Source organism: Grampus griseus (genome assembly GCF_964374135.1).
Source record: "Grampus griseus genome assembly, chromosome: 2".
NCBI lineage: Eukaryota > Metazoa > Chordata > Mammalia > Artiodactyla > Delphinidae > Grampus > Grampus griseus.
Genome location: NC_139018.1, coordinates 107,339,861 through 107,366,700, shown reverse-complemented (window position 1 = coordinate 107,366,700; position 26,840 = coordinate 107,339,861). Strand labels below are relative to the sequence as shown.

The following is a 26,840-nucleotide window of genomic DNA, read 5'->3' as shown; positions in this document are numbered from 1 at the left end:
TGGGAGTGTTTCCTTAATTTCTCTTTCAGATTTTTCATCATTAGTGTATAGGAATGCCAGAGATTTCTGTGCATTAATGTTATATCAGGCAACTCTACCAAATTCACTGATTAGTTCTAGTAGTTTTCTGGTGGCATCTTTACGATTCTGTATATATAGTATCATGTTATCTGCAAACAGTGACAGTTTTACTTCTTCTTTTCCAATTTGCATTCCTTTTTATTTCTATTTTCTTCTCTGATTGCTGTGGCTAGGACTTTCAAAACTATGTTGAATAATAGTGGTGAGAGTGGACATCCCTGCCTTGTTCCTGATCTTAGAGGAAATGCTTTCAGTTTTTTACCATTGAGAATGATGTTTGCTGTGGGTTTGTCGTATATGGCCTTTATTATTTTGAGGTAGGTTCCCTGTATGCCCACTTTCTGGAGAGTTTTTATCATAAATGGGTGTTGAATTTGTCAAAAGCTTTTTCTGCATCTATAGAGATTATCATATGGTTTTTATCCTTCAATTTGTTAATATTTTGTATCACATTGATTGATTTGCATATATTGAAGAATCCTTGCAGCCCTGGGATAAATCCCACTTGATCATGGTGTATGATCCTTTTAATGTGTTGTTGGATTCTGTTTGCTAGTATTTTGTTGAGGATTTTAGCATCTATATTCATCAGTGATATTCGTCTGTAATTTTCTTTTTTTGTAGTATCTTTGTCTGGTTTTGGTTTCAGGGTGATGGTGGCCTCATAGAATGAGTTTGGGAGTGTTCCTTTCTCTGCAATATTTTGGAAGAGTTTGAGAAGGATGGGTGTTAGCTCTTGTCTAAATGTTTGATAGAATTCACCTGTGAAGCCATTTGGTCCTGGACTTTTGCTTTTTGGAAGATTATTAATCACAGTATCGATTTCATTGCTTGTGATTGGTCTGTTCATATTTTCCATTTCTTCCTGGTTTAGTATTGGAAGGTTATACCTGTCTATGAGTTTGTCCATTTCTTCCAGCTTGTCCATTTTATTGGCATAGAGTTGCTTGTAGTAGTCTCTTAGGATGCTTTGTATTTCTGCGGTGTCTGTTGTAACTTCTCCTTTTTCATTTCTAATTTTGTTGATTTGAGTCCTCTTCCTCTTTTTCTTGATGAGTCTGGCTAAAGGTTTATCAATTTTGTTTATCTTCTGAAAGAACCAGCTTTTAGTTTTATTGATCTTTGCTATTGTTTTCTTTGTTTCTATTTCATTTATTTCTGCTCTGAGCTTTATGATTTCTTTCCTTTTACTAACTTTGGGTTTTGTTTGTTCTTCTTTCTCTAGTTCCTTTAGGTGTAAGTTTCCTAAGTTTAGATTGTTTATTTGAGATTTTTCTTGTTTCTTGAGGTAGGCTTGTATTGCTATAAACTTCCCTCTTAGAACTGATTTTGCTGCATCCTATAGGTTTTGGATCGTGTTTTCGTTGTCATGTGTCTCTAGGTATTTTTTGAGTTCATCTTTGATTTCTTCAGTGATCTCTTGGTTATTTAGTAATGTAGTTTTTAGCCTTCATGTGTTTGTGTTTTTTATGTTTTTTTCCCTGTAATTGATTTCTAATCTCATAGCGTTGTGGTCAGAAAAGATGCTTGATATGATTTCAATTTTCTTAATTTGACTGAGGCTTGATTTGTGACCCAAGATGTGATCTATCCTGGAGAATGTTCTGTGCGCACTTGAGAAGAAAGTGTAATCTGCTCTTTTTGGATGGAGTGTCCTATAAATATCAATTAAATCTATCTGGTCTGTCATGTTATTTAAAGCTTGTGTTTCCTTATTAATATTCTGTTTGGATGATCTGTCCATTGGTGTGAGGTGTTAAAGTCCCCCACTATTATTGTGTTACTATCGATTTCCTCTTTTATAGCTGTTAGCAGTTGCCTTATGTATAGAGGTGCTCCTATTTTGGGTGCATATATATTTATAATTGTTATATCTTTTTGTTGAACTGATCCCTTGATCATTATGTAGTGTCCTTCCTTGTCTTTTGTAACATTCTTTTATAGTATTTTATCTGATATGAGTATTGCTACTCCAGCTTTCTTTTGATTTCCATTTGCATGGAATATCTTTTTCCATGCCCTCACTTTCAGTCTGTATGTGTCCCTAGGTCTGAAGTGGGTCTCTTGTAGACAGCATATATATGGGTCTTGTTTTTGTATCGATTCAGCAAGCCTGTGTCTTTTGGTTGGAGCATTTAATCCATTCATGTTTTGGGTAATTATTGACATGTATGTTCCTAGTATCATTTTCTTAATTGTTTTGGGTTTGTTTTTGTAGGTCCTTTTCTTCTCTTGTGTTTCCCACTTAGAGAAGTTCCTTTAGCATTTGTTGTAGAGCTGGTTTGGTGGTGCTGAAATCTCTTAGCTTTTGCTTGTCTGTAAAGCTTTTGATTTCTCCATCAAATCTGAATGAGATCCTTGCCGGGTAGAGTAATCTTGGTTGTAGGTTCTTCCCTTTCATCACTTTAAATATGTCATGCCACTCTCTTCTGGCTTGTAGAGTTTCTGCTGAGAAATCAGCTGGTAACCTTATGGAAGTTCTCTTGTATGTTATTTGTCATTTTTCCCTTGTTGCTTTCAATAATTTTTCTTTGTCTTTAACTTTTGCCAATTTGATTACTATGTGTCTTGGCATGTTTCTCCTTGGGTTTATCCTGTATGAGACTCTCTGTGCTTCCTGGACTTGGATGGCTATTTCCTTTCCCATGTTAGGGAAGTTTTCGACTATAATCTCTTCAGGTATTTTCTCAGGTCCTTTCTCTCTCTCTTCTCCTTCTGGGACTCGTATAATGTGAATGTTGTTGTGTTTAATGTTGTCCCAGAGGTCTCTTAGGCTATCTTCATTTCTTTTCATTCTTTTTTCTTTTTTCTGTCCTGCAGCAGTGAATTCCACCATTCTGTCTTCAGGTCACTTATCCGTTCTTCTCCCTCAGTTATTGTGCTATTGATTCCTTCTAGTGTATTTTTCATTTCAGTTATTGTATTGTTCATCTCTGTTTGTTAATTCTTCTAGGTCTTTGTTAAACATTTCTTGCATCTTCTCGATCTTTGCCTCCATTCTTTTTCCAAGGCCCTGGATCATCTTCATTATCATTATTCTGAATTCTGTTTCTAGAAAGTTGCCTATGTCCATTTCATTTAGTTTTTTTGGGGGGTTTTATCTTGTTCCTTCGTCTGATACAAAGTCCTCTGCCTTTTCATCTTGTGTAACTTTCTGTGAATGGGGTTTTCCTTCCACAGGCTGCAGGATTGTAGTTCTTCTTGCTTCTGCTGTCTGCCCTCTGGTGGATGAGGCTATCTGTGAGGCTTGTGCAAGTTTCCTGATGGGAGGGAGTGGTGGTGTGTAGAGCCTGCTGTTGCTCTTTTGGGCAGAGCTCAGTAAAACTTTAATCCGCTTGTCTGCTAATGGATGGGGCTGGGTTCCCTCCCTGTTGGTTGTTTGGCCTGAGGCGACCCAACACTGGAGCCTCCCTGGGCTCTTTGGTGGGGCTAATGGTGGGCTCTGGGAGGGCTCACGCCAAGGAGTACTTCCTAGAACTTCTGCTGCCAATGTCCTTGTCCTTGTGGTGAGGCACAGCTGCCCCCCCGCCTCTGCAGGAGACCCTCCAACACTAGCAGGTAGGTCTGGGTCAGTCTCCTATGGGGTCACTGCTCCTTCCCCTGGGTCCCAATGCTCACACTACTTTGTGTGTGCCCTCCAGGAGTGGAGCCTCTGTTTCCCCCAGTCCTGTTGAAGTCCTGTAATCAAATCCTGCTAGCCTTCAATGTGTGATTCTCTAGGAATTCCTCCTCCCGCTGTCAGACCCCCAGGTCGTGAAGCCTGTCGTGGGGCTCAGAACCTTCACTCCAGTGGGTGAACTTCTGTGGTATAAGTGTTCTCCAGTTTGTGAGTCACCCACCCAGCAGTTATGGGATTTGATTTTATTGTGATTACGCCCCTCCTACCGTCTCACTGTGGCTTTGTCTTTGGATGTGGGATATCTTTTTTGGTGAGTTCCAGTGTCTTCCTGTCAATGATTATTTAGCAGTTAGTTATGATTCCAGTGATCTCACAAGAGGGAGTGAGAGCACATCCTTCTGCTCCGCCATCTTGAACCATAGATGGATTTCTTGTTTTAACTACTAATTGCCTCACATTCATTTGGCTGGATTTTTTTTTTTTCTGACAAGTTCTAGGTAGTAATTTATAAATGTACTACTTTCATTTTACGGCAAGAAATCTGACAGCTGGAGATCTAACTAAACTGGGAACCGAGGCTTGTATGTTCCTTTATCAGCGTGACTCTGAGAACTGACACCTGCTGGTTCTTTGAAATAGTGCTTTGTCTGATGAAGCTTACCATAAATGTTGTCTCTGTAGGCGATTTACTGAAACAGGAAGTCTTCATGCAGTGGATTTTATGGGTAGCTTCACATCTAAGACTGCTGCTTCAAAAGGGCTGAGTTTGGATGTAAAGCTCGCAAAACTACTATGTAATGCAGTTTCTTTTATATTAACGATAAAAGAACCCATGGCCAGGAAGTGACCTTGGGAAGCATTGTGGATTTTGTGCAGCAACTAAAAGCTTTGAGTGCTTGGGATTATGCCACCTCATCAATGGTATTTTTCTGTTCAGTAAACTGCCTTTCTCACATTTATTGATATATCATTCATATGTATATATAATTTTTTGTATGATGAAGCAGTCATTTATTTTAAATGGGCAGGATTGTAACCCTCTATCTTTGTAATTAAATTCTTCCAGAGCAAAATTTTTGTGTATCACTGAGAATAGTGGCTTAGTGTTTGTCTAGCCTTCCACTTGGCTGTTTTGTATTGACCTCTTAGTCTTTTTTTTTTTTTTGGCCACACCGCGTGGCTTGTGGGATCTTAGTTCCCTGACCAGGGATCCAACCCAGGCCAGGACAGTGAAAGCATGGAGTCCTAACCACTGGACTGCCAGGGAATTCCCCTGACCTCTTCAGTCTTAATGATGCCCCCTGGCAAAGGAATTCATTTGAATGATGCATAGCTCAGGAGAATTATCTAGTCACCTCCAGGGCCTCTTAGGAATAAGGATAATTGCTTTTTAAGAGGGTGAGGTATTCAGCTTGTTTTGAAATAAGCAGAGAAAGTAAGCAAACAAAAGCAAGCTAGCATTTTGTAATGTATTAGCTATCATGTTTGGTGTTACATAAGCTGTGTCATTGTGCTTCTGTGTCTATATTCTTTTATACAGGTACAAAAATTGAAGCTGAGAGGCATTTCATAATTTCTCTGCTGCTTTTAGGTTCAGTGAGAACTTGGAGGAAGGCATCATGGTAGAGTGAAACGATCGTTGCCTACTCTCCTGGTTTTCTTTCTGTTCTCCTCTAATTAAAAGCATCAACTTTAACCCTTCTATTTTCCTTTTCCCTCATGTTTATATGTAATCCAAAGGTTGTTAGTTTTTTCTTCTAAATGCCTTGATTATAAATCCTATTTTTTAAAGTTATCTTCAAGGAATTATTGCATCGTACCTGCCGTGATAATAGAAGCCATAAAAATTAGATTTATCTAGGACATTGCAGTTTACAAAGTACTTTCACATATTCTAACTCGTGTAATCATCATAACCACACTGTGTGGTAGATGTTATTCTTTAAATGTTCTACTATAAAAACTTCCTATTCATTTTCTTCGTAGGTATTCTTGTCTCTTTTATTGTATACATTGGGACCAGATTAATATTTTTAAAATACAACTTTCACGACTATACGTTTCCTCTTAGCACAAATATCTTTGGTGATTTCACAAGTTGAATAATGAAGTCAAAACTCCTATATTCACACTTAGAATTATCCATATCTGATTCTAAACTAAATTTTTTTTTAATTGCCCTAAAACTTTCTCAGAAGAACCTTCTCTGTATATCAAGTCAATTTGGTTCACTTCCGCAAGCATCTGTTACCTACTATATATCAGATACCATGTTGGTCGATAGGGATAAACAGATGAGTGGAACATTCTTGTCCTTAGGAAATTTACTGCCTAGTGGAGGTAAAAAGATGCATGAATAACTAATTATAATATATGTGTAAGTTGATGAAACTGAGTGCTGCCTCAGTTTTATTTTATTTTTTAAAATTAATTTATTTATTATTTTTGACTGTATTGGGTCTTTGTTGCTGCGCGTGAGCTTTCTCTAGTTGCAGTGAGTGGGGGCACCTCTTCGTTGTGGTGCGCGGGCTTCTCAGTAGTTGTGACACGTGGGCTCAGTAGTTGTGGCACATGGGCTAAGTTGCTCTGTGGCATGTGGGATCTTCCTGGCCCAGGGCTCAAACCTGTGTCCCCTGCATTGGCAGGTGGATTCTTAACCACTGCACCACCAGGGGAATTCACTGCCTCAGTTTTATAATGTATGTTTAGAAAAGGAATTTTTTTTTAAGGCATAAAACTCACCAGGAACCAAAAAGAGAGAGAGAGAGAGAGAGAGAGAAGATAAAAACAGGTGAGAAATTTTAACAAAATTCTGGAAGCTGGAAAGCAGTTAAGTGATAACTAATTTAGCAGTCCAGAGAAAGCTGAATGATTTAATGGGTAGGCCAGTTTGTAACATAGAATACACCAGATATCAATAAGTTCAAGAATTGGAGACAGTAGGAATTTCAAAAAGTTGGGATGCAGAAGGTGCTAAAAACAGGAAGAGTAGTTGCAAGTATATACATATATATATATATATATATATATATATATATATATATATATATATGGAGCAGTTGCATCACTAAATCCCCTCCTTCCCTGGCATCGCCCGGCAGCTACTCTTTCCCACCTTCACAGGAGATGTAAAGGTCACACTGTTGAAGGTAAACTGATCTGTGAAAACTGGGCCGCCCAGCTGAACACAGGGAAAATGAGGAAAAGGTTCCCCTCTGATTCGTGAGGCCTTCTAGACTCTGGAATAAGCAGATCCATAAGTGCCTGGGATTTCTTTGAACTCTTGTTTGGTTGTTTGTTTTTCCTCCAAAAGAAAACTATGCAGGATTTCTTTCTTTCTTTTTTTCTTTTTTCTTTTTGGCTGCGTTGGGTCCTCGTTGCTGCATGTGGGCCTTCGCTGTGGTGCATGGGCCTCTCATTGCAGTGGCCTCTCCCGTTTCAGAGCACAGGCTCTAGGCGCATGGGCTTCAGCAGTTGTGGCACGTGGGCTCAGTAGTCGTGGCTCACAGGCCCATTTGCTCCGTGGCACGTGGAATCCTCCCAGACCAGGGCTCGAACCCGTGCCCCCTGCATTGGCAGGTGCATTCTTAACCACCAAGCCACCAGGGAAGTCCCTGCACGATTTCTATAATATAACAAGTTTGTTTTACTATTTTTAAAAAAAAAAGATTCCCCCAAATCTTCAAAAAAAGTGAGGATTTAGGAAAAGTATTTACTTCAGAGCAAGAAGCTGGCTTTCAAGGTTATTCATACTCTGTTCGTATGGATTTTTCTGGCTTCATTTCTCACCATTCTCCCCCAGATGCTTTGTGCTCCTTTCATATTGGTGCACTCATACTTTATCACATTCTCTGCATTTTCTATCATTTCTCCACCTCAATGTTCAAATTAGTATTTTTATAAGAAATGCTCTTTATCCTCTCCTGTTCGTCCTCAGAGGCTCACCTCAAGTGCCATTTGTGCCCAAATGCTTTACCCTCCCTCATCTAAGTCATCTACTGTCTTGTTCATATTTCTTTTTTTTTTTTAACACTTATCACTTTATATGATTTATTTATCAAACTCTGAGGCACCATGTGCAGGGTCTTGTGTGAGGATCTAGAATACAGTCTCTGAAGGGTGAGAAGTGAGTGTTGCTCATCTTAGGTGTCTGATATTTGCATATGAGGGGTATTAAATACTCAAATACTTTCCCTTACCTCTGGTGTCTTGTTTTTCTGGTTAATCTTTTATACCTCTTTACAAAGGAGGTATAGTTATTCTAAATCAGAGATCTGATCGTGTCACTACCCTACTCAGAAACCTTTCATTTTAAGTTTTAAGATGGCATTGAGGACTTTCCTAATGTGGACTCACCCTTACTTTTCTAGTTTCTTTTGCTGCCCTAACCACTCCTTGCCCATCCCTACTCCTTCCTGATCTTCATGGTGCAACTTATGGTCCATCTACCCCAAGACCATCGCCCATTCTCTTCCTAAACCGTCTGTTTTCTCATTTTTATTGTTTTGCTCATACAGTTTCTTCTCCCTGAGATGTGTTTTTCTCCCTTCTTCAACTGTTAAAATTCTACTCATTTTTTCACACCTTGTGGGGAGGTGGTGGGAGAAAGAAAGGAAAGTACATCCTTTCTGAGACTCCTGTGATTGCCTTCTCTCTTTTCTTGCTCACAGATCAGAATCCAGATTGATTACTAGGCTTACACTGATACCACCATCTCAATTCACTTTAAAAGTTGTAATCTATTTGAATTAAAGATCTGTTACTTTAAGCATATACTTCAAAAATTAATTTAATTCTTTAACAGTGAAGTCATATTGTACTCTAAATGAGTAAGGGGTGAATTTCGGTGCCCCTACTTCCCTACCCCCCAGTAATTCTTACTGCAAAAACTGGGAGGGAGTGTCCAATTCGGAAAGACATCCCCCTCCCCAAACACATTTACAGTTTTAAACTTGACCATTTTCCTCTAAGCAGTAATGAGTTTTTAGGGTCAGCCCTTTGCTAAAATAAGTTTTAGATCACAATAACTGTGCTTATACAGTGCCGGGAAGGGCTTTCCTGAAAACTCTTTATGCAGCATCCTATCTCGCATGGAAGAAGTCTGTGGCCAAGCTGGAGTTTTAATCTGCCTGGGAGCTGGCTGTTACTACCTCATCTCGTCCTCTCCCGGTTGTTGGTATCCTTTTCACAATTTCATCAAATATATTTTTTAAAATGATTTTGGTGGGAACATTAATCAGAAACACAAATTAACTTTTAGAACTTAATGCAATTAATACAGAGAGGGAAAAAATGGCTATTTTCTACTTTTGCTCCTTTAAAAAAGAAGTTATTCATCTTATAATGTCTTAGATGTTTGTCTGGCAACCTGTGAATCCTCTCTATTAATGCTGTTTGCAGACAAAAGTTATTCCTAAGTTAGTGTACTCTTCTCCACATAAAAGTACTGGGAAAACTGATAACAGTATTAAAAGTATAATGGTGTAATTTTAACTGTATTAAAAGTATAATGGCCATTTATTGTCTAGAGCTTGTTAAAAATAATCAATATTACAAGCAGCCTTTTGTTCCCAAAATGCAGGGTTTGTTTTTTGTTCATTATCGAAACAACCTATATTATATGAAAATTAGAAACAGTCATCTTTCTTTTTTTTTGGCGGAACACGGGCCTCTCAACTGTTGTGGCGTCTCCCGTTGCGGAGCACAGGCTCCGGACGCGCAGGCCCAGCGGCCGTGGCTCACGGGCCCAGCCGCTCCGCGGCATGTGGGATCTTCCCGGACTGGGACACGAACCCGTGTCCCCTGCATCGGCAGGCAGACTCTCAACCACTGCACCACCAGGGAAGCCCAGAAACAGTCATCTTAATACCTTAATACATCTTTATGTATCCTTTTCCATGCATATATATTCAGCTATGTACATACATATATGTACGTTTATGTGTATATATAACCTTTACCTACATGTATTATTTAAAAAGTAGTCATACTATACGTACTTATAACTTTTAATCAGTCAAGGTTTTGAGTGTCTGAGATGTGCAGAACATGGTCTTAAGCACCATAGGGCATTGATAGATCCATTAAATAAAATCGCTACTCTCAAGATATTTATAGTCCAGCTGAATAAGATAGGACAAATATATAAGAAGCAATGTGAAGTCCAGTGCAGTGGCTGAGCTATATGGTCTATACTAAGCACTCACAAGGAATTAAAATTAGCCTTCAAGGACTAATGGAGTTGAAGAGGTAAAGGTAGCTAAGGACCCAGCATGTACTGTGGGCTCACTAACTGATGGTTGTTGCTCTTATACTCACCCCAAGTTCTGACTCTAGATGTCTAGTACAGAAGAATATTGATTCCATTTCTGTAAGTAGAGAAGTTGAGAGGAAAAAGGTTGCAACTGCAGGAAGAACTTTGAGTTAAGTGTTGTCTGGGTGGAGAGCTGTTTCTGCATATAGGTGAAGGTGTAGAGCTTGAGTTCTGGTGAAGAGTCAAAACAGCTTTGAGAATCATCTACTTAGAGACAGTAGATGCGTTTTCCAAAAGGAGTAGGCCAATAATTGGTTTTATTTCACACTGTCCTTTATGCCAACTAAAGTTGGTACTAAATACCATGACAAAAAATAAGAAAACCTTACTTGTCAGTGAGTTAGAAAAATGAGGGTTTGTGTTTTTTGTGCCAAGAGTTAAAATCTCTCTATCTTTGTAATTCTGGCATTTCTTCTTCTTGGGTTGCCTCATAGCTCAATAGTTGGGAAATATTAAATAACAAAATGTGTGTGTGACAGACAAAGAGATTTGTTTTCTTTTCTTTCATTTTTTAAAAAAATATTTATTTATTTATTTGGCTGCGCCAGGTCTTAGTTGTGGCATGCGGGATCTTTGTTGCCACATGTGGACTCTTAATTGTGGCATGCAGACTTCTTAGCTGAGGTATGCATGCAGGATCAAGTTCTCTGACCAGGGATGGAACCTTGGCTCCCTGCATTGGGAGCGTGGAGTCTTAACTACTGGACCACCAGGGAAGTCCCTGAGATTTGTTTTCTTTAAAATAAAAGATTCTCATGTCTAGCTTAAATTTTCAAATTCTCAAGCTGTTTTTGTTCTTGTCTTGCTGGGCCTCATTATCTCTGTTTGGCTTTTCACTTACAAATCATGTTTCATATATGTGAACAGCGTTGGGAATGTGACCTTTCTCATGACCCTGTAAGCTAAGATTTTGCTTTGCATTTCCCAGAATAAATGTCACTAAAACATATACATTCTGCTTTTCCCCTAGGTAAAAATCTCTACACCAATGAATATGTAGCTATCAAACTGGTGAGTAGAATCTGTATTTGTGGTAATTATGTTTTAGTGCTCTCACCCTTCACATATCTTTTTACAGGAAATAATTGTAACCATTCACAAAAATACTAATGTTATTTTTCCTTGCATATGATCCCACATAGTCATTTCCTTCAGATATATATAGTGTTACAGTGATGAATCACTGTATACTGTAAAACACTATATAGTTAGAGGATGCTAACTATAGTGTTAGCAATGATAAATCAAAAAAAGTTTATAAAACATAGCTGGAAGGAAAAAAAAACCCCTAGTAACTGCTGTAAACTTTGTACCTTTCACAGTGCTATTTTTTTTTATAATTTTCTTATTCTTGAATATGACTTATCCATTTTAAAAATGTAAGGTATTTATTAATATACTTCTGAATGTGATCATCTAATCATTGCCTTAAAAAGCTGTCAAACGTGAAAAACACATTACGTGGGCAGATTTGAAGCAAAGAGTTCAATTGGTTTTGTCATTGCTAATCTTATGAATAACTAACTTAGTCATTGAAAATAACATCCTGTTAAAAAAGAATAATTCTGTTATTTTTAAGGATTAATAGTTTTAGAAGAAACAGTTCTTTATCTTATATGTAAGGTTGATGAAAAACCATTTCTAGCCATATGAAATGCTTTATATAACTAGTTTCTATGAAACTGTGTAAATATTGTCCTCCTAATAAATCCTAGTACATTTCCCAGGATCTGAAGGTAGTTTTGGGCTTTATTAGTTGGAAGGCAGAGGCGTTAATAGTTGAAGGAAGTATCTTGTGGTAATTGCTGTTCTTTTCTAATGAATTGCCCCTACCACATCCACACCTGCTCTGTGGTCGGTCCTTTCCTCTCATTAAGCTTGTCTGTGGAGGAGTTAGAGTTGTCCTGTGAAGAACTGACAGGCATCAGATTAGTTTCTCTACAAAGAGGTGGACAGGGAGCAGGTCTTAGAGCAGGTAGCTCCTTGGGAACCAAGTGTTTTGTTTGTTGACTTGGAACTTTTGTTGGAGAAATTGGAGCAGGAAGAGAGACAATGCATGTAACAATGCAGACCAAATATTTTTCTCAGCTTGAATGTCAAGGAATTAACTGTATATTTGTATTTATGGGAATTTGATTATTCTGTGAAAGTGTTATCTAGTTCATCTCTTTTTTACTTTTTCTGTTTTATTGTTTTGTTAAGTTGGAATAATTTTTTTTTTTTTTTTTTTTTGCGGTACGTGGGCCTCCCACCGCTGCAGCCTCTCCCACTGCGGAGCACAGGCTCCAGACGCACAGGCCCAGCGGCCATGGCTCACGGGCCCAGCCGCTCCGCGGCACGCAGGATCCTCCCGGACCGGGGCACGAACCCGAGTCCCCCGCATCGGCAGGCAGACTCCCAACCACTGCGCCACCAGGGAAGCCCCAAGTTGGAATAATTTTGATTCTTTGGGACTAGTAATAGGGAGAAGCAGCCCCTAAAACACTTTAAAATGTTGCCTCAATACTGTATATTTGTTGTTGTCCCCTTATTTATCAAGACTTCTTCTGAGGCTTTCTGTTAGGGGCAACTCATTCTATCTAGATTCCTCTTTCCAGGTTCATACTAGTTGACCTGTTTAGATAAGGTTGCATAACATTATTGACATGACTGACTATTGCATTTCACTTACATTTTATTAAAGTTTTATTCTTTGTATGGGCAACAGTTAAAGGTAGATAGACTTCATGTCATCTAGTATGGTGTGCCTCAGTACCTCATTTCTCTTTCAAATAAACCTTAAATAAAGGCTTTTTAGAGGATGACAATCTTGTCTATGGGCCTCCTCTCTTGCTGTGGGGCTGTATTCTCTGTGGGAGATATGATGGCAGTAATTGAGCTCTTTTCACTGTAACAGCAAAATTTGCCTTAAGCATTACAGTCCTACAAGGTAGCCGTCTGCTGTCAGTTTAGGATTTCAGGCAGGCGTGTGTGTTCCAGAATAACCATGATTCTGGCAAATAGCCAGCCCTCTATGGAAATGTAATCAGCATCTGGCACAGAAATACAAGGAAGCCGGGGCTGGTAGTGTTTCAGTTCTACTTTGTTTGGATCTTCATTGTGGGCTCTTGTTTCTTGGATTTCTAGGAACTTTTTTTTAAAAATCAGATACAGTGTAAACAAACTAGTGTGATGAACCCCTCCTTTACCCCTATCACTGAGGTTTCTGGGGTTCTTTTTAACAGAGGTTTTCTAACAGTTGTTTAAAAAGTTTTCTCTCCATGCTGCTAATCCCACTGCCTTTTACAATCTTATAGATTGTTTGCAGTGTCCTTTATTCATAGTGCTTTCAGAAGAGCACTTGAAGCTCCAGTTGGTTGAGCAGGCTACGACTACGTGCTGAAGGGGTTGGCTGAAGGATGTAAGTCCTTCCGTCTGTGATAAAAAGCCCCTCATGTCTGAATATATGTGATGTGTACACCCACTTTTAGCCCTATAACTCTAAAGAGATATTGCTTTTTTTTTTTTTTTTTTTTTTTTTTTTGCGGTACGCGGGCCTCTCACTGCTGTGGCCTCTCCCATTGCGGAGCACAGGCTCTGGACGCGCAGGCTCAGCAGCCATGGCTCACGGGCCCAGCCGCTCCGCGGCATGCGGGATCCTCCCAGACGGGGGCACGAACCCGTGTCCCCTGCATCGGCAGGCGGACCCCCAACCACTGTGCCACCAGGGAAGCCCCGAGATATTGCTTTTTTTAATCTGTTAACTTATTTACCCAAGATCATATTGACTATTTCCTATTAATGTTTCCAGTATGAAGTTTGAAGGTATTAGGTTTGAAGAAGGATCTGTGTTTTTAAAAATTCATTGACTCTTGTGGTTTGTTCGAATTCAAGACTGTTTCTCCAGAAAGAACACTCCTCTTTCTAGTGTTTAGATCAACCTCTGGTTTCATATCAATTTGTCATCACTGTCTCTTTTGGTTTCTTGTGAATTATTAATGATTTTGCTAAAAGACAAATTCTGAAATTGGCTGCTTTGATGGTGATATATTAGAAGATCTAAAACCTGAATGGAGACTCTATAGCTGAAGAGATAAATGAATAAGGAAGTGACTCTACAGTATAGTCTTAAATACATTTTTTTGGAATACAAGAATCTTGAGAAACTTGAAGGCCAACTCTGATGCTTGCTGATTTTGCAATCAGAGAAGGGTATGAGTTCTTTCATAGAGCTCCTTAGGGCTTTGAAGTATTCTAGCCTACCTGAATTGATTTAGATAAAACCTTCCTAGAAGCAAAGGTGTAGACTAGATAACTTCAAGGAAAGTTCTGAATTCTGTGATTTATGGATTCTATATTTTAAGAAAAATGCAGAAAACTTCAAGTGGGTTCAGGAAGAGCTTTCAGGGGTGATCAAATAACTAAAAAGTAGGACCAGTGAGGAAAGGTTAAAAAAATTTAAATTACTTTGCCTGAATAAAGGAAGTTTAAGAAATGACTGAATAGCTTTGTTATTTGAAGATAGCTGTTATAGTATTCACAGGTTATTCGGGAGCTGTTTTGTCTTTGTTATTGAGGATATAAGAGAAATAGGCTAAACTTTCAGTAAGTGGAGATTGCAGTTACATATAAAGACCTTCTAAACCATGAAACTTGTTAAACACCAGCATGAATTAATAAGGGAAGCTGTGGAACTCTCCTTCCTTTGAGCCTACATTAAAAATAGGACAAATAACCATTCAATGGGGAGAGGACAGTTTTTTTCAACAAATGTTGTTGGGAAAACTGGAGATCCACATGCAGTGAAGTGAGACCCTTTACATCATACACAAAAATTAACTCAAAATGGGTCAAAGGCCTAAACATAAGAGCCAAACTATAAATATCTTAGAAGAAAACTTAGGGGGAAAGCTTCATAAGGTTAGATTTGGCAGTGATTTCTTGGATATAACACAAAAAAGCACAAGTAAGAAAAGATAGATAGGTTGGACTTTATCAAAAACTTTTGTGCATCAGAGGACTCTGAACAGAGTGAAAAGATAACCCATGGAATGGGAGAAAATATTTGAAAATCATATATCTGATAAGGAATTGATTCTCGAATTTACCATTTTAACCATTTTTAGTTGTACAGTTCAGTGGCATTAAGTACATTCACATTGGTGTGCCCCCATCACTATCATCCATCTCTAGAACTTTTTTTTCACCTTCCTCAACTAAAATGCTGTACTCATTAAACACCAGCAGCATTCCCCTCTCCCTCCAGCTCCTGGCAACCACCATTCAGCTTTCTGTCTATGAATTTCACTATTCTAGGTACCTAATACAAGTAGAATCATGTAGTGTTTGTCCTTTTGTGTCTGGCTTATTTCACTCAACATACCATCCCCGAGGTTCATACATTTTGTAGCATGTGTCAGAGTGTCCTTCCTTTTTATGGCTAAATAATATGCCATCACACATATGGAACAAAATGTAACCACATTTTATTTATCCATCCATTTGTTTATAGATACTTGGGTCGCTTCCACCTTTTGACTATTGCGAATTATATTGCAACAGACATGGGTCTACAAATATCATTTTGAGTCTGAGTTTTCAGTTCTTTTAGGTGTATATCCAGAAGTGGAATTGCTGGATCATGTGGTACTTCTATATTTAATTTTTTGAGAAATTGCTGTACTGTTTTCCACAGTAGCTGCACCATTTTACATTCCCACCAGCAGTGCACAAGGGTTCCAATTTCTCCACATCCTTACCAACACTTGCTATTTTCTGTGTTTTTCATATTAGCCATCCTAATGGATATACAGATGTATCTTTCAGGGTAATGTTTGATTTTCTTGTTAACTAGTTGCCTGATATACTGTCAATTCAGAATGATTAGCCAGCCAATTCTTGAAGTTTGGTATAGAGCAAAGTGTGGTAGTATGGCTGCTTTATCTTTGGGCTCTTTAGAAAACTCTATTTTTAAAAACTTGAACACTGTATTAATTAAAGTTACAAGTTACATATCTTAGTTGCATTTATAGTCTTTAATTCTCTAAAGTGTAAAAATAAATATACATAACACTGTTCCTACAGCTTTATTCATAATACTGAAAACTGAAAACAGTTCAAATGTCCAAAAGTTAAGGTTTGTGTGTATGTACACACATGCACACACACACACACACACACACACACACACACACACTAATGTATAGTTTTACTTACTGTTATGGAATGATGTCATCATCACATGTTGAATTTAAAGACATAGAACACCAAATATAGTATGCTCTCATTTATTTAAAATACATTTTTGAGTCTATATTATATATAAATATATGTATAAATCAATATTTGGAAGAACATTCACCAAAATGTTAATAGTGCTTTTCTTTTAAATGATAGAATCTCAGGTTATTTTTACTTTCTTTCTAATTTTTGTGTATATGAAATTTTTTTCCTGAGCATATATCATTTTTCTATAAATAATAAAACCATTTACTACCCAAAATTCATAATAAAACAAGAAGGAAATACTTGCTGGTTTTTTTTTTTTTTTTTTGCCGTACGCAGGCCTCTCACTGCTGTGGCCTCTCCTGTCGTGGAGCAACAGGCTCCAGACGCGCAGGCCCAGCGGCCATGGCTCACGGGCCCAGCCGCTCCACGCCATGTGGGATCTTCCCGGACCGGGGCACGAACCCGTGTCCCCTGCATCGGCAGGCGGACTCTCAACCACTGCGCCACCAGGGAAGCCCTACTTGCTGGTATTTAATTAAAAGATTTGGCACCTGGTTTCCTAGGAGAATATATTTCAGAAGAATACTTCATGGTGAGAGAGCTATCCTTGAGTGATGTCTCATACAGAGTATTTTTATTTAAACATCCATGGCAGGGATTGTATATAATTCAGCTTCATCTCCCCCTAGATGTGCTTTCAAAGAGAAATTGTGGTAAGAAAATGCTATTATATATGAATATCATCTCTAAAATATTAAGTGGTCTTAGCCCTGGTTTACTCTGAAAACCTAGGAATGAAAAAACTGTCTAAATCTGATCACAATTTCTCTTCTTGGGTTTCAGGAACCAATAAAATCACGTGCTCCACAGCTTCATTTAGAGTACAGGTTTTATAAACAGCTCGGCAGTGCAGGTAAGTCAATGATTCCTCCATTTATTCAGCATATAGCTTAGCTGGAAGCCCTAACATATGTAAATTTTCTTGTCTACCTTTTTTGCCAGACCATGTATCTCCCCTACTTGCTGGATAGGTAAATACACATAGTCAACTAAAAAGCTACTTACTCTCTGGCATCTAGAAGGGCAGTTGAGTTGATTGGGGGTCTGTGCTACCATGCCTGCCCACAGACCAACCTGTGAATGCTTTCATTCACCTGAAATACACATGGAATGGTTTTTGCTTTTTGGTAGTTTATTCATTCTCTTTTCATTCCTTTGTGTATACAGAAAGAAAGGAGGAGGTGTTGGTAATTTTCAAGCTGTTTTTACCACATTGAGACTATATATCCATTTTAAAGACATACTACTAAAATATATCTTCTGAAATACCTTAACACTGTCACTTTATCTATTGTTCTCATTAATTTAGAAGACCTATCTATATGATTGTAATAACCTATGACCTCTGAGGATTTTTAAAAAATTAAGTTTATAATTTTTAAAAACATTCCTGTTTTTTTACCAAAAAGGTCAAATTTCTGAAATATTTTACTGGCTTGCAGAAAAATATATTGACTGAACAAATGTTACCAACTCTAAGGAGGTTGAACCCATAGGATTCCTATTGCAGAAGATGAAATCCTCCAGTGCTAGTTTAATTGTTTGACATTAATAGACATTCCTCTGCTTTATGCTTCTTCAATGTGACAGTTTTTTGTGAATGACTGAAACATAGTTTCTATTTCAAGTACCATTATTGAAGGTACTGTTGAAGGAATTTGAGTTTCACTTCCTAAAATATATACAATTATATAAGAGCCACTGGGTGTTATTCAAGTCATCTTATACCCTGACCATGGCAATAATCAGCCATAGTCATAACCTAGGGAGGCCAGGATGAGCGTTTGTCTTTCATTGAACCTAACATGAGTTCTTGCAGACAGCTCAAATGCATTCATCTCAGCTGTTATATGCTGCCCCTCCACTGCTCACCTGCAAGTCTTCTTTTAAGCTGCGTGTCTTCAGTTCCTTCAGTTTTTTGCGTTATGTGATTAACAGGTACTTCACTGTCATTGCTCCACTAGGAAGCATGAATGTACACACACACACACTCCTGGTTTTGTGATGTCCCTCTTAAATGAGCCTCATAAAACAGCACCAGTAACTCTGGATTTGGAGGCAGTGGGATTATTATCTTCCTTGATCTGGACACAATAGTTCTATTAATTTAGGTTAGCTATTTTTTTTTTTTTTTGCAGTACGCGGGCCTCTCACTGTTGTGGCCTCTCCCGTTGTGGAGCACAGGCTCCGGACGCGCAGACTCAGCGGCCATGGCTCATGGGCCCAGCCGCTCCGCGGCATGTGGGATCCTCCCGGACCGGGGCATGAACCCGTGTCCCCTGCATCAGCAGGCAGACCCTCAACCACTGCGCCACCAGGGAAGCCCCTAGGTTAGCTATTTTAACAGCCATTTTACATAGTTGACTTTTGTGCATTTGTGGAGTTCTACTCAGTTGAAACCTTTATGTCTTTTTTACATAAGCTGCCATCAACCAAGGCTTTCTGAATTTTTCTGGTTATATAATTGATTTTGATCACCAGAACCTCCTAAGTGTCATCTTATTTTATCCCATTATCACTAAGTATTCGGATGCTTTTCAATCCTAATTCTGTTACTGATGATTACACATTGACTGTTTTTTAATTATAACTGCATATCCACCCTGCCCCTTCCCTAAGACTACTATAAGCTCCTTAAGAACAGGCTTGTGCCTTCTTCACCCTGGTGTCTCAAATGTATCTCAGGGCCCTACATAGTTCTTTCACATAAGAGGAAGCTGGGAAGAATTCTGGTGACAGAAGGAACTTAGGAAGATTTGATAAGCATGTGTTTTAGATTTTTGCCAAGTTATTAAGAAAGATATTCCCCTGAGGATGGCTGAAAAGGGGAAATTATTTATTTATGATAGGTAAAAAGTGGATTTATTTAGAGAGATGCACATTCCGTAGACAGAATGTGGTCCGTCTCAAAAGGTGAGAACGGCCCTGGGAGAAACACACTCCACAGAGCGTGGGCCATCTCAGAAGGCGAGAGGCCAGGAAATTTATTTTGAAAGTAGATCAGTTGACAAAGTAGACAAGATTTCACCATGTCTCCCTATAAATGTGAGCATGAACACTAGAGCTTCTTCCTAAGTTACAGGCACAAGCATTTCTCTTCCTATTTTTCTAGAGTGAAGTTCCCAGCTGCCAATGTTACTCCTCAGTAGTTAATGTATGAGCAGCTAGAGCACATATGCCCTTCTCTTCAGAACCAAGGTGATGCTGTGGCACTGTAAATAAACAGCCTTTCACGCTGAAAGCACACAAACCAAAATTATGCAATCGTTGTTTTTACTCATTGATGCTTCGTCTGTCATTATTCAGCACAGGCCGAAGATTTGCACGATATTTGGATATCATGACAAGGAATATTTAAAAAGAAAGAAAAAGCCCATTGTGACTTAGATTTGTTCAAGGAATTAATCAGTACTTAAGAAATAAATGGATGAAATTTGGGGGGAGAAATGAGTGATTATGAATTTAAAGGACACTGGTATAGCTTGAGACTTTAAATTCCTAGAATAAGAACTTCTGTGTTGGCTTGAGAATAATTTGACCATTTTTTCCTTAAGTACAAAAGTCTTATTCATTACCTTGCTTTTTGACCCCTACATTGCCCTGACTGTATGATCTGGAAATTCATACCAGTTCTCTACTCATGGGTAGATAGAACAAAAATGGTAGTACTGGATGATTGTGAACATGGTTTAAGGTGGAGCTCTTCCTGATTGTCCCTTCTTTTCCTTGTTTGATCTCTAACTTCTTCCCTTCTATACCGTCATGTTCTCTAGTGGACAGTCACACTTCAAGCTTTCTTTGCTGATTGTAACTTTGCCATCAAGAATTTCAAGACCTGATTATTTACTGTGAAGGTTATCTCTAAGATAATCAGGGAAGAAAGAGGGCCTTGAGAGTCTTGAAACTGAGAATGAGGATTTTGGTCTTCCTAAAAGCTGTCATTTTTTCCTTTTTTCATTTATTGTAGAAACCAAATTATGAAATATTAAAGGATATTTTGAAAGGAGATGGTGGTCCATGTCCTTATCACCCTAACTCAGCCACATTTTATTTGAATATTTCTCTTTTTCATATGCAGACATATTTCATAGTTAATCTCAGTTCACATGCAATTGCATGTCTTCATTCACTGAACATTGTAACATTTGTCTTGATGCTGCATTAGATACACGTTTCTAATCATTGTATAATATCCTGTCAGCTTTGTAGACCATAATTTAGGCATGCATTTAGCGCTGTCAGACTTGTAGCTTGTTTTTATTTGAAGAAAGCATTTCTCCTATTGATATACCTGAGTATATAACTCAAAACTTTTCCTTCTTATGTTCTGCCATTTACTCCGCATATGATACAATGGTGATTTTCAAATGTTTAAAGATCTATTAAATGATAGATTAAGTTTATTCCAAAGGATTCCAGAATAAAAATTATAGAAAGAAATTTCAGTAAGATAAGTTTGACTTTGTATCACAGCTAAAACAGTGTGAAAGTAATCTAAGTGTCATCAATATGGGTCTGGGTAAATAAATGGTGATATATTTATACCACGGAATTAGCTATTAAAAAAAAAGCAGAGGGCTTTCCCTGGTGGCGCAGTGGTTGAGAGTCCGCCTGCCAATGCAGGGGACACGGGTTTGTGCCCCGGTCCAGGAAGATCCCACGTGCCGCGGAGCGGCTGGGCCCGTGAGCCATGGCCGCTGAGCCTGCGCGTCCGGAGCCTGTGCTCCGCAACGGGAGAGGCCACAACAGTGAGACGCCCGCGTACCGGGGGGGAAAAAAAAAAAAAAAAGTTAATGATTATCTTTGAAGAGAATGATTAGAAATGGGAAGCAGTCTTTAGGTTTACACTTTAATCCTTTCACGTTGGTTGTATTTTTTGCCCTGATCATGTATTATTATTGTATTGTTATTATAATAGCTAATTTTTTAAAAGACTGCAGCAGTGGATTTATGGTCTCTCTCTTACCTCTTCCATCACCAAGCAACCTGTTTCTGTCCCCATTTATCTGGAGCCATGTGTTAACAGTTTCAGGCATAAGGTCAACAAATGATGATAAAGTGGGGCAATACTGTGTTTCCTTTCTTTCCAAACACCTTCTTGTAGGAAGAAAAGAACCAAATTGTGAACTGGAATAAGCTGTCTTATGCAATAGGATTTCCTGTCTCTTAGCAGGAGGGCAGTTTTCAGGCAGAAGTTAAACAGTTATACATTCTGGATGTTATAAGGGAGATTTGTGCACTGGGTAGAAAGTTAGATTACGTGACTTTTTAAGACCTATTTGAACACTGAGATTGTATTAAAAACTTTAAAGACCATGTTACCATGCAAAAAACATCCTGGTGCAGATATTTATACTTGGGGTCTTACTCAGTTTCAGAAGATATAAACTTATTTTTCTAAGTTAATTACATCATAAATATAACCCTGGCAAAGTGGACACCCAGTAGTCCGTGAATCCAAATGGGAACATTATCTACTATTTTCACATATTTGGATGGGTGCGGGTGGGGTAGATTTTTATTTGCAAATTATGGTTCAGTTATTGAGCCTGATATTGCTGGAGAATTTACAAATTTATTTCAAAGCAAAACAGTATTTTTAAAATGTGAACTCTGCAACTATATGTAATGACTACGGAAAATTATTATATTATTCTTTTCCTCACTGTTGGAACATCAAAGTTTTAGGTTTTCTCCAGTGACTAAACCAAATACATTCTTCAGTTTTGTCTTATTTTTGCTTCATTTTTTCTTATATCATTGTTTTGATTTTTCACAGTACAAAGGGCTTTGGCACTGAGCACAGTTATACTTTTCTTTTCAGATGTAACTTTGTATAGGTTGTTCTGAGTACACAAGATTAGAAATAAGGGACTTAAAGATTGACTCTGGGTTCCCTGGGGCTGGCTTGCCCTCCTGGTAGCTTCAGTATTTGTTTGGTACAATGGGCCAGCTTCACAAGAAAGAACAGTATTTAATCATGGTAATTAAAGACTGTAAGCCTTGCATTCAGCAGATGAAAGCACCCAGTGAGTTTTAACCATCTTTCTTATTTTCTTATCATTTTCTTCAGTGATCATTGTTGGGTTAATTGTAATATAGTCACCATGGGTAAATCTCAAACTTATTTTCCTGTTATGGGAATGTTTTTAGGTTTCCCTGTGCTCTGAGTGTCCTTTTACTTAGGAGAGTATATACATTGTCAGTTTATAAATTTCCCAGCCAACAAATCTTTTATCCAGCACACCTCCCACTTTTGCTTATGTCCTAACACACAGGAACAGGACATGTGGATGACAGGTTTGGGGCAGAGATAGGCAAAACCAGTGGCCTCAACAGAGAGGAGCCCTAAACATAAGAGAGGGACAGTATGAGCACGAAGGTTCATAGCTAGATAGGGACTGGTCACATAATACAGGTCAGTATATGTTTGGTAATTAACTAAAAGGTGAATAAACCAGAACCAAGCATGCAGCTGAAGTGGCAGGAGAGAGAGGGAGGAAGGGAGAGGGAATGAGTCAGCAAGAGCAGGAGCAAATGAAGGAAGATGGGGGAGGGGTGAATAGGCAAATGGCAAGAAAATAGGATTCTAGAGACAGAAATGAGAGTGCAAGTGATAAAATCTGGTGGAGACCTCTGAAGTAGCCAGAAGGAGCAATAAAGTTGCCTTCTGTTACTGTTCTCAGAGTTAGCTGTTTCTTAGGAACAGTGGTTTTGAACAATAGCTTGGATATTTTTAGTAAAAGTAGTAAGGTAGGTTATGGTAAATTCCCATCACTTCACTTGGCATTTGGAAAGGCCTAATTTATAATATAAACAGATAATACAATGATCTCTTTGCTTCTGGAGGCTTCTTAATTGTATTGAGAGATCCTAAAGGTAGTAGAAGTAGTCACCGTGCTCTGGTTAAACATTTATTTCCACTTCTACCCAGCAACCTGCCTGGGAAAAATTCTCAGGGGCTCTGGGAATAAATATCATATCATAGACAATCTAAGCCTGAGCTGCCATGTCCTGGCTTTCCAGTAGCTATTCTAATCTGCTAATGACTATTCTGCTTTGCCTTTCTTGTAAAGGAGATGGTAATCCTCAAATTAAAGACAGCAAAAGGGAATTCCCTGGCGGTCCAGAGGTTAGGACTCCACACTTCCACTACAGGGGGTACGGGTTCTATCCCTGGTCAGGGAACTCCCGCAAGCCTCGTGGCAAGGCCAATAAATAAATAAATAAAATCTTTAAAATTAAAAAGACAATAAGATACTTACTGAAATTTCACAGTGTAACAAAGCCCAGGCAAAAATCTCATTGGAAAGAGAAAGCAAGTGAACTTAAGTGCCCACTAGGTACTTTATATGGTTATTTCATTTTTCCCATTTTGAGCACAGGGAAGTTTAGTAACTTACTTTACCCAGGGTCATACAGTAGGAAAACCTGAGCTAGGAATGTGTTTGTCCCATGTTTTCCTACAGATTTCTGTCTTGTGTGGATACCGAGCAGAGGCCAGATGCCGGGCACCTTCTACCCATTACCCCTTGCCTAATTGTAATAGAATAGTGGGACATAGTTGTTAAAGTGTTAATTGATGCAAAGCCCCAGAACTTTCCCCCAGCGAAACAGTAGGATTTCCTGTTTCATACGGTGCCCCCAAATTTCATGCCTTTGTTACCTCCAAAATCTTTTATGGCCTTGGGTGATCTAGGTTTTGAAACATTTCTTTCCAAAGTAAATTAATCATTTGGGTTGAATACTTGTGCCATATGTGCAACTGAGGAGCTCAGAGCTACCCCACCCAAGCCATTTTCACCCACTGAAACCTTTATGCTATGAATAAAGTATTCATATTCCATAATACCTATATGGGAAAAGAATCTGAAAAAGAAAGAATATATGTATATGTATAACTGAATCACTCTGCTGTACACCTGAAACTAACACATTGTAAATCAACTATACACCAATAAAATTTTTAAAAGAAGTATTCATACTCTGCAATTTTGAAGTTTCTGGGAAGGAGTGGTTTTATATGTCATCAGAAAAGGTAGGAGGTATAGGTTGGTACCAGAAAAAGAGCTTTGAATCTAGGCACCTGTTAAGTTAACAGGAACATGGTTCTACTTCAAGAGAGAAATAAAGCATAAATCTGAAGAAAATCATGAGAAAGTGTGAGATTGGCAAAACCGTCCTGTAGTGTTGTGGACTTCCTTAGGAGTAAATTATAAATAGGCTGGGCAAACACAGGAAGAAGGACACAGGAAAATAAAAAATAAGAACATCTGAAGAGATGTTGGAAAGATGGGGATTTTACTGAAAATAGAAGTGAATCCTACAACAAGAGTAGTTACGAACAAATAACATGGGTCAGCGTAGATGTTCAATAGTTAGGAGTGCTTTAAGGAATTGAGAAGAAACGTTTTCGTCTCCAGTTGGGCAGAAAGTTTTCATAACAAGAGAAGAAAGGATGAAATAGTGACCTTGGTAAAAGAAAGTGAAATCTGGATTCTTTCTTGCCATATATAAGTTTTTCAGAAGTCTCTCTGCCAGAGGTATTACAGAGAGAGGAGACATATACCACTAAATTCAGGGAAAACCAATCTTAATTAGTATAAATGGGCAGTCTTGAAATTACATTTTGAGAACTGGAGATTTAGACACTTGCCATCTCTAATTATAGGCAGTGTGCGTAAGTGGAGACAGCCAAGAATGGGAGCAAGGAGAAAAGTTTAGCCCAAGTTTTCCCACTGTTTTTCTGTGAGTTACTATTAACCTTGTGCCCCTGCTATGCCTCAGTTTCCTTATTCATGTAACAGGAAACCTCCTCTTTCTTATTGAGTTTGCAGAGCTTCCAGGGATGAATGAGGTAATGTCTGTAAAGGCCTTGAATCCTTAAGGAAAAAATGCTATATAAACACAAGGCAGCATTGTTTTACATTGAAACCAAAGATCTAACTTTCCGTAGAAATGGAAATATCCTATTTACATTTCTTATAGCTTTGAAAAATATCAGAATGAAGAGATAACAGTTTCATTTTTGAAGAATTTTTGATGGATTCTCAAACAATAGTGACTTAATATTTCCCAGTCCTTTCTCTGACTTAATAGAGCAGAATTCTGCTGTGGTGAACCCATCACATCTGTGATCTTGAGAAGTTTGTTTCTTTCAGAGGAGCTCAATGTGGTCGTGTTGAAATACAGTTATGAGCCTGCTTGGTGAGAATGACCACTTTTGCTTCTACAACTCCACAGCCTTTCGTGCCAGTTTGGAGGGGACACTTGGCCACAGCCATCTTTTCCATCTACCTGGAAAAGAACCCCAGAAAAAAAAAATCCAATTGCCATACCTATTTTTGTTTTGTAAAATGGAATTGAAACCACTATGCAAGGACCAGGCCAAAGGATTCATTAATATTTGGTCCTTACCATAACTGGATTCATCTCTGAGTTCTCAAAGGAAGTGGTCTTACTAGTGATGAACTACTGAAACATCACAAGTAAGGTTTATTACAGTAGTCTGTGGGAATGTTAGTGAATGTCATTGCCCCCCAAAATGAAAGATACAAATGGTTGAGCTGCCTCCTGCCTCCAGTGTAGAAGGTGAGATTTCTTAGGAAGCCAGACAGTGTAAAGGGACAGATAGTAAATACTTTAGGCTTGGTGGGCCACTTGTCTCTGTTGTAACTATTCAACTCGTGTTATCTATATTCAGCTCTTGTCCTTGTAGCACAAACATAGCCTTAAACAGTTTGTAAATAAATGAGCTATATTCCAATAAAGATTTATTCATGGACACTGAAATTTGAAATTTATGTAATTTTCACTGCTGAAATATTCTTCTTTAAATTTTTTTCAAATATTTAAAAATGTAGAAACTATTCTTAGTTCTCTAATCATGCAAAAGTAGTTGGGCCAGATTTGACCTAAAGGCTATAGTTTGCTGATCTCAGCTCTAGCATGGCAGCTACCAAAACTCCTTATTCTTTTTTATCGCTTAGTTCAGTTTGCATAACATAAGAATTACCTCGAGACTTCCCTGGTGGTCCAGGGGTTAAGACTCCATGCTTCCAATGCAAGGGACACGGGTTCAATCCCTGATGGGGGAACTATCCTGCATGCCGAGTGGTGCAGCCAAAAAAAAAAAAAAAAAAAGGAATTACTGCAAGGAATACTTCCTTATTCCTTATATATAGTCCACCCTTTTCTAAAAAAATTTATTTATTTATGGCTACGTTGGGTCTTTGTTGCTGCACACGGGCTTTCTCGTTGCGGCGAGCAGGGGCTACTCTCGTTGCGGTGTGGGGGCTTCTCTTGTTAGGAGCACGGGCTCTAGGCGCGCAGGCTCAGTAGTTGTGGCTTGTGAGCTCTAGAGCGCAGGCTCAGTAGTTGTGGTGCATGGGCTTCGTTGCTCTGCAACTAAGTTCCCGGACCAGGGCTCAAACCCATGCCCCTGCATTGGCAGGCGGATTCTTAACCACTGAGCCACCAGGGAAGTCCACATTCTACCCCTGAGGCACTGTAATGAGAGAACTTACAGAGAGAGAGCCATATCCCTCATTCTGTGGACTT

At 38.6% G+C, this 26,840-nt stretch overlaps 1 protein-coding gene across 1 annotated transcript in view; it reads left to right on the top strand.

Annotated features, from left to right (window-relative positions):
- The window catches only part of CSNK1G1 (casein kinase 1 gamma 1), a 140,668-nt gene that overhangs the window by 59,958 nt on the left and 53,870 nt on the right, over positions 1-26,840 (top strand). The window contains exons 3-4 of the mRNA XM_082648074.1: positions 10,984-11,024; positions 17,064-17,133. Coding sequence (XP_082504200.1) covers positions 10,984-11,024; positions 17,064-17,133 — 111 coding nt within the window. The remainder of the gene's footprint in view (positions 1-10,983; positions 11,025-17,063; positions 17,134-26,840) is intronic.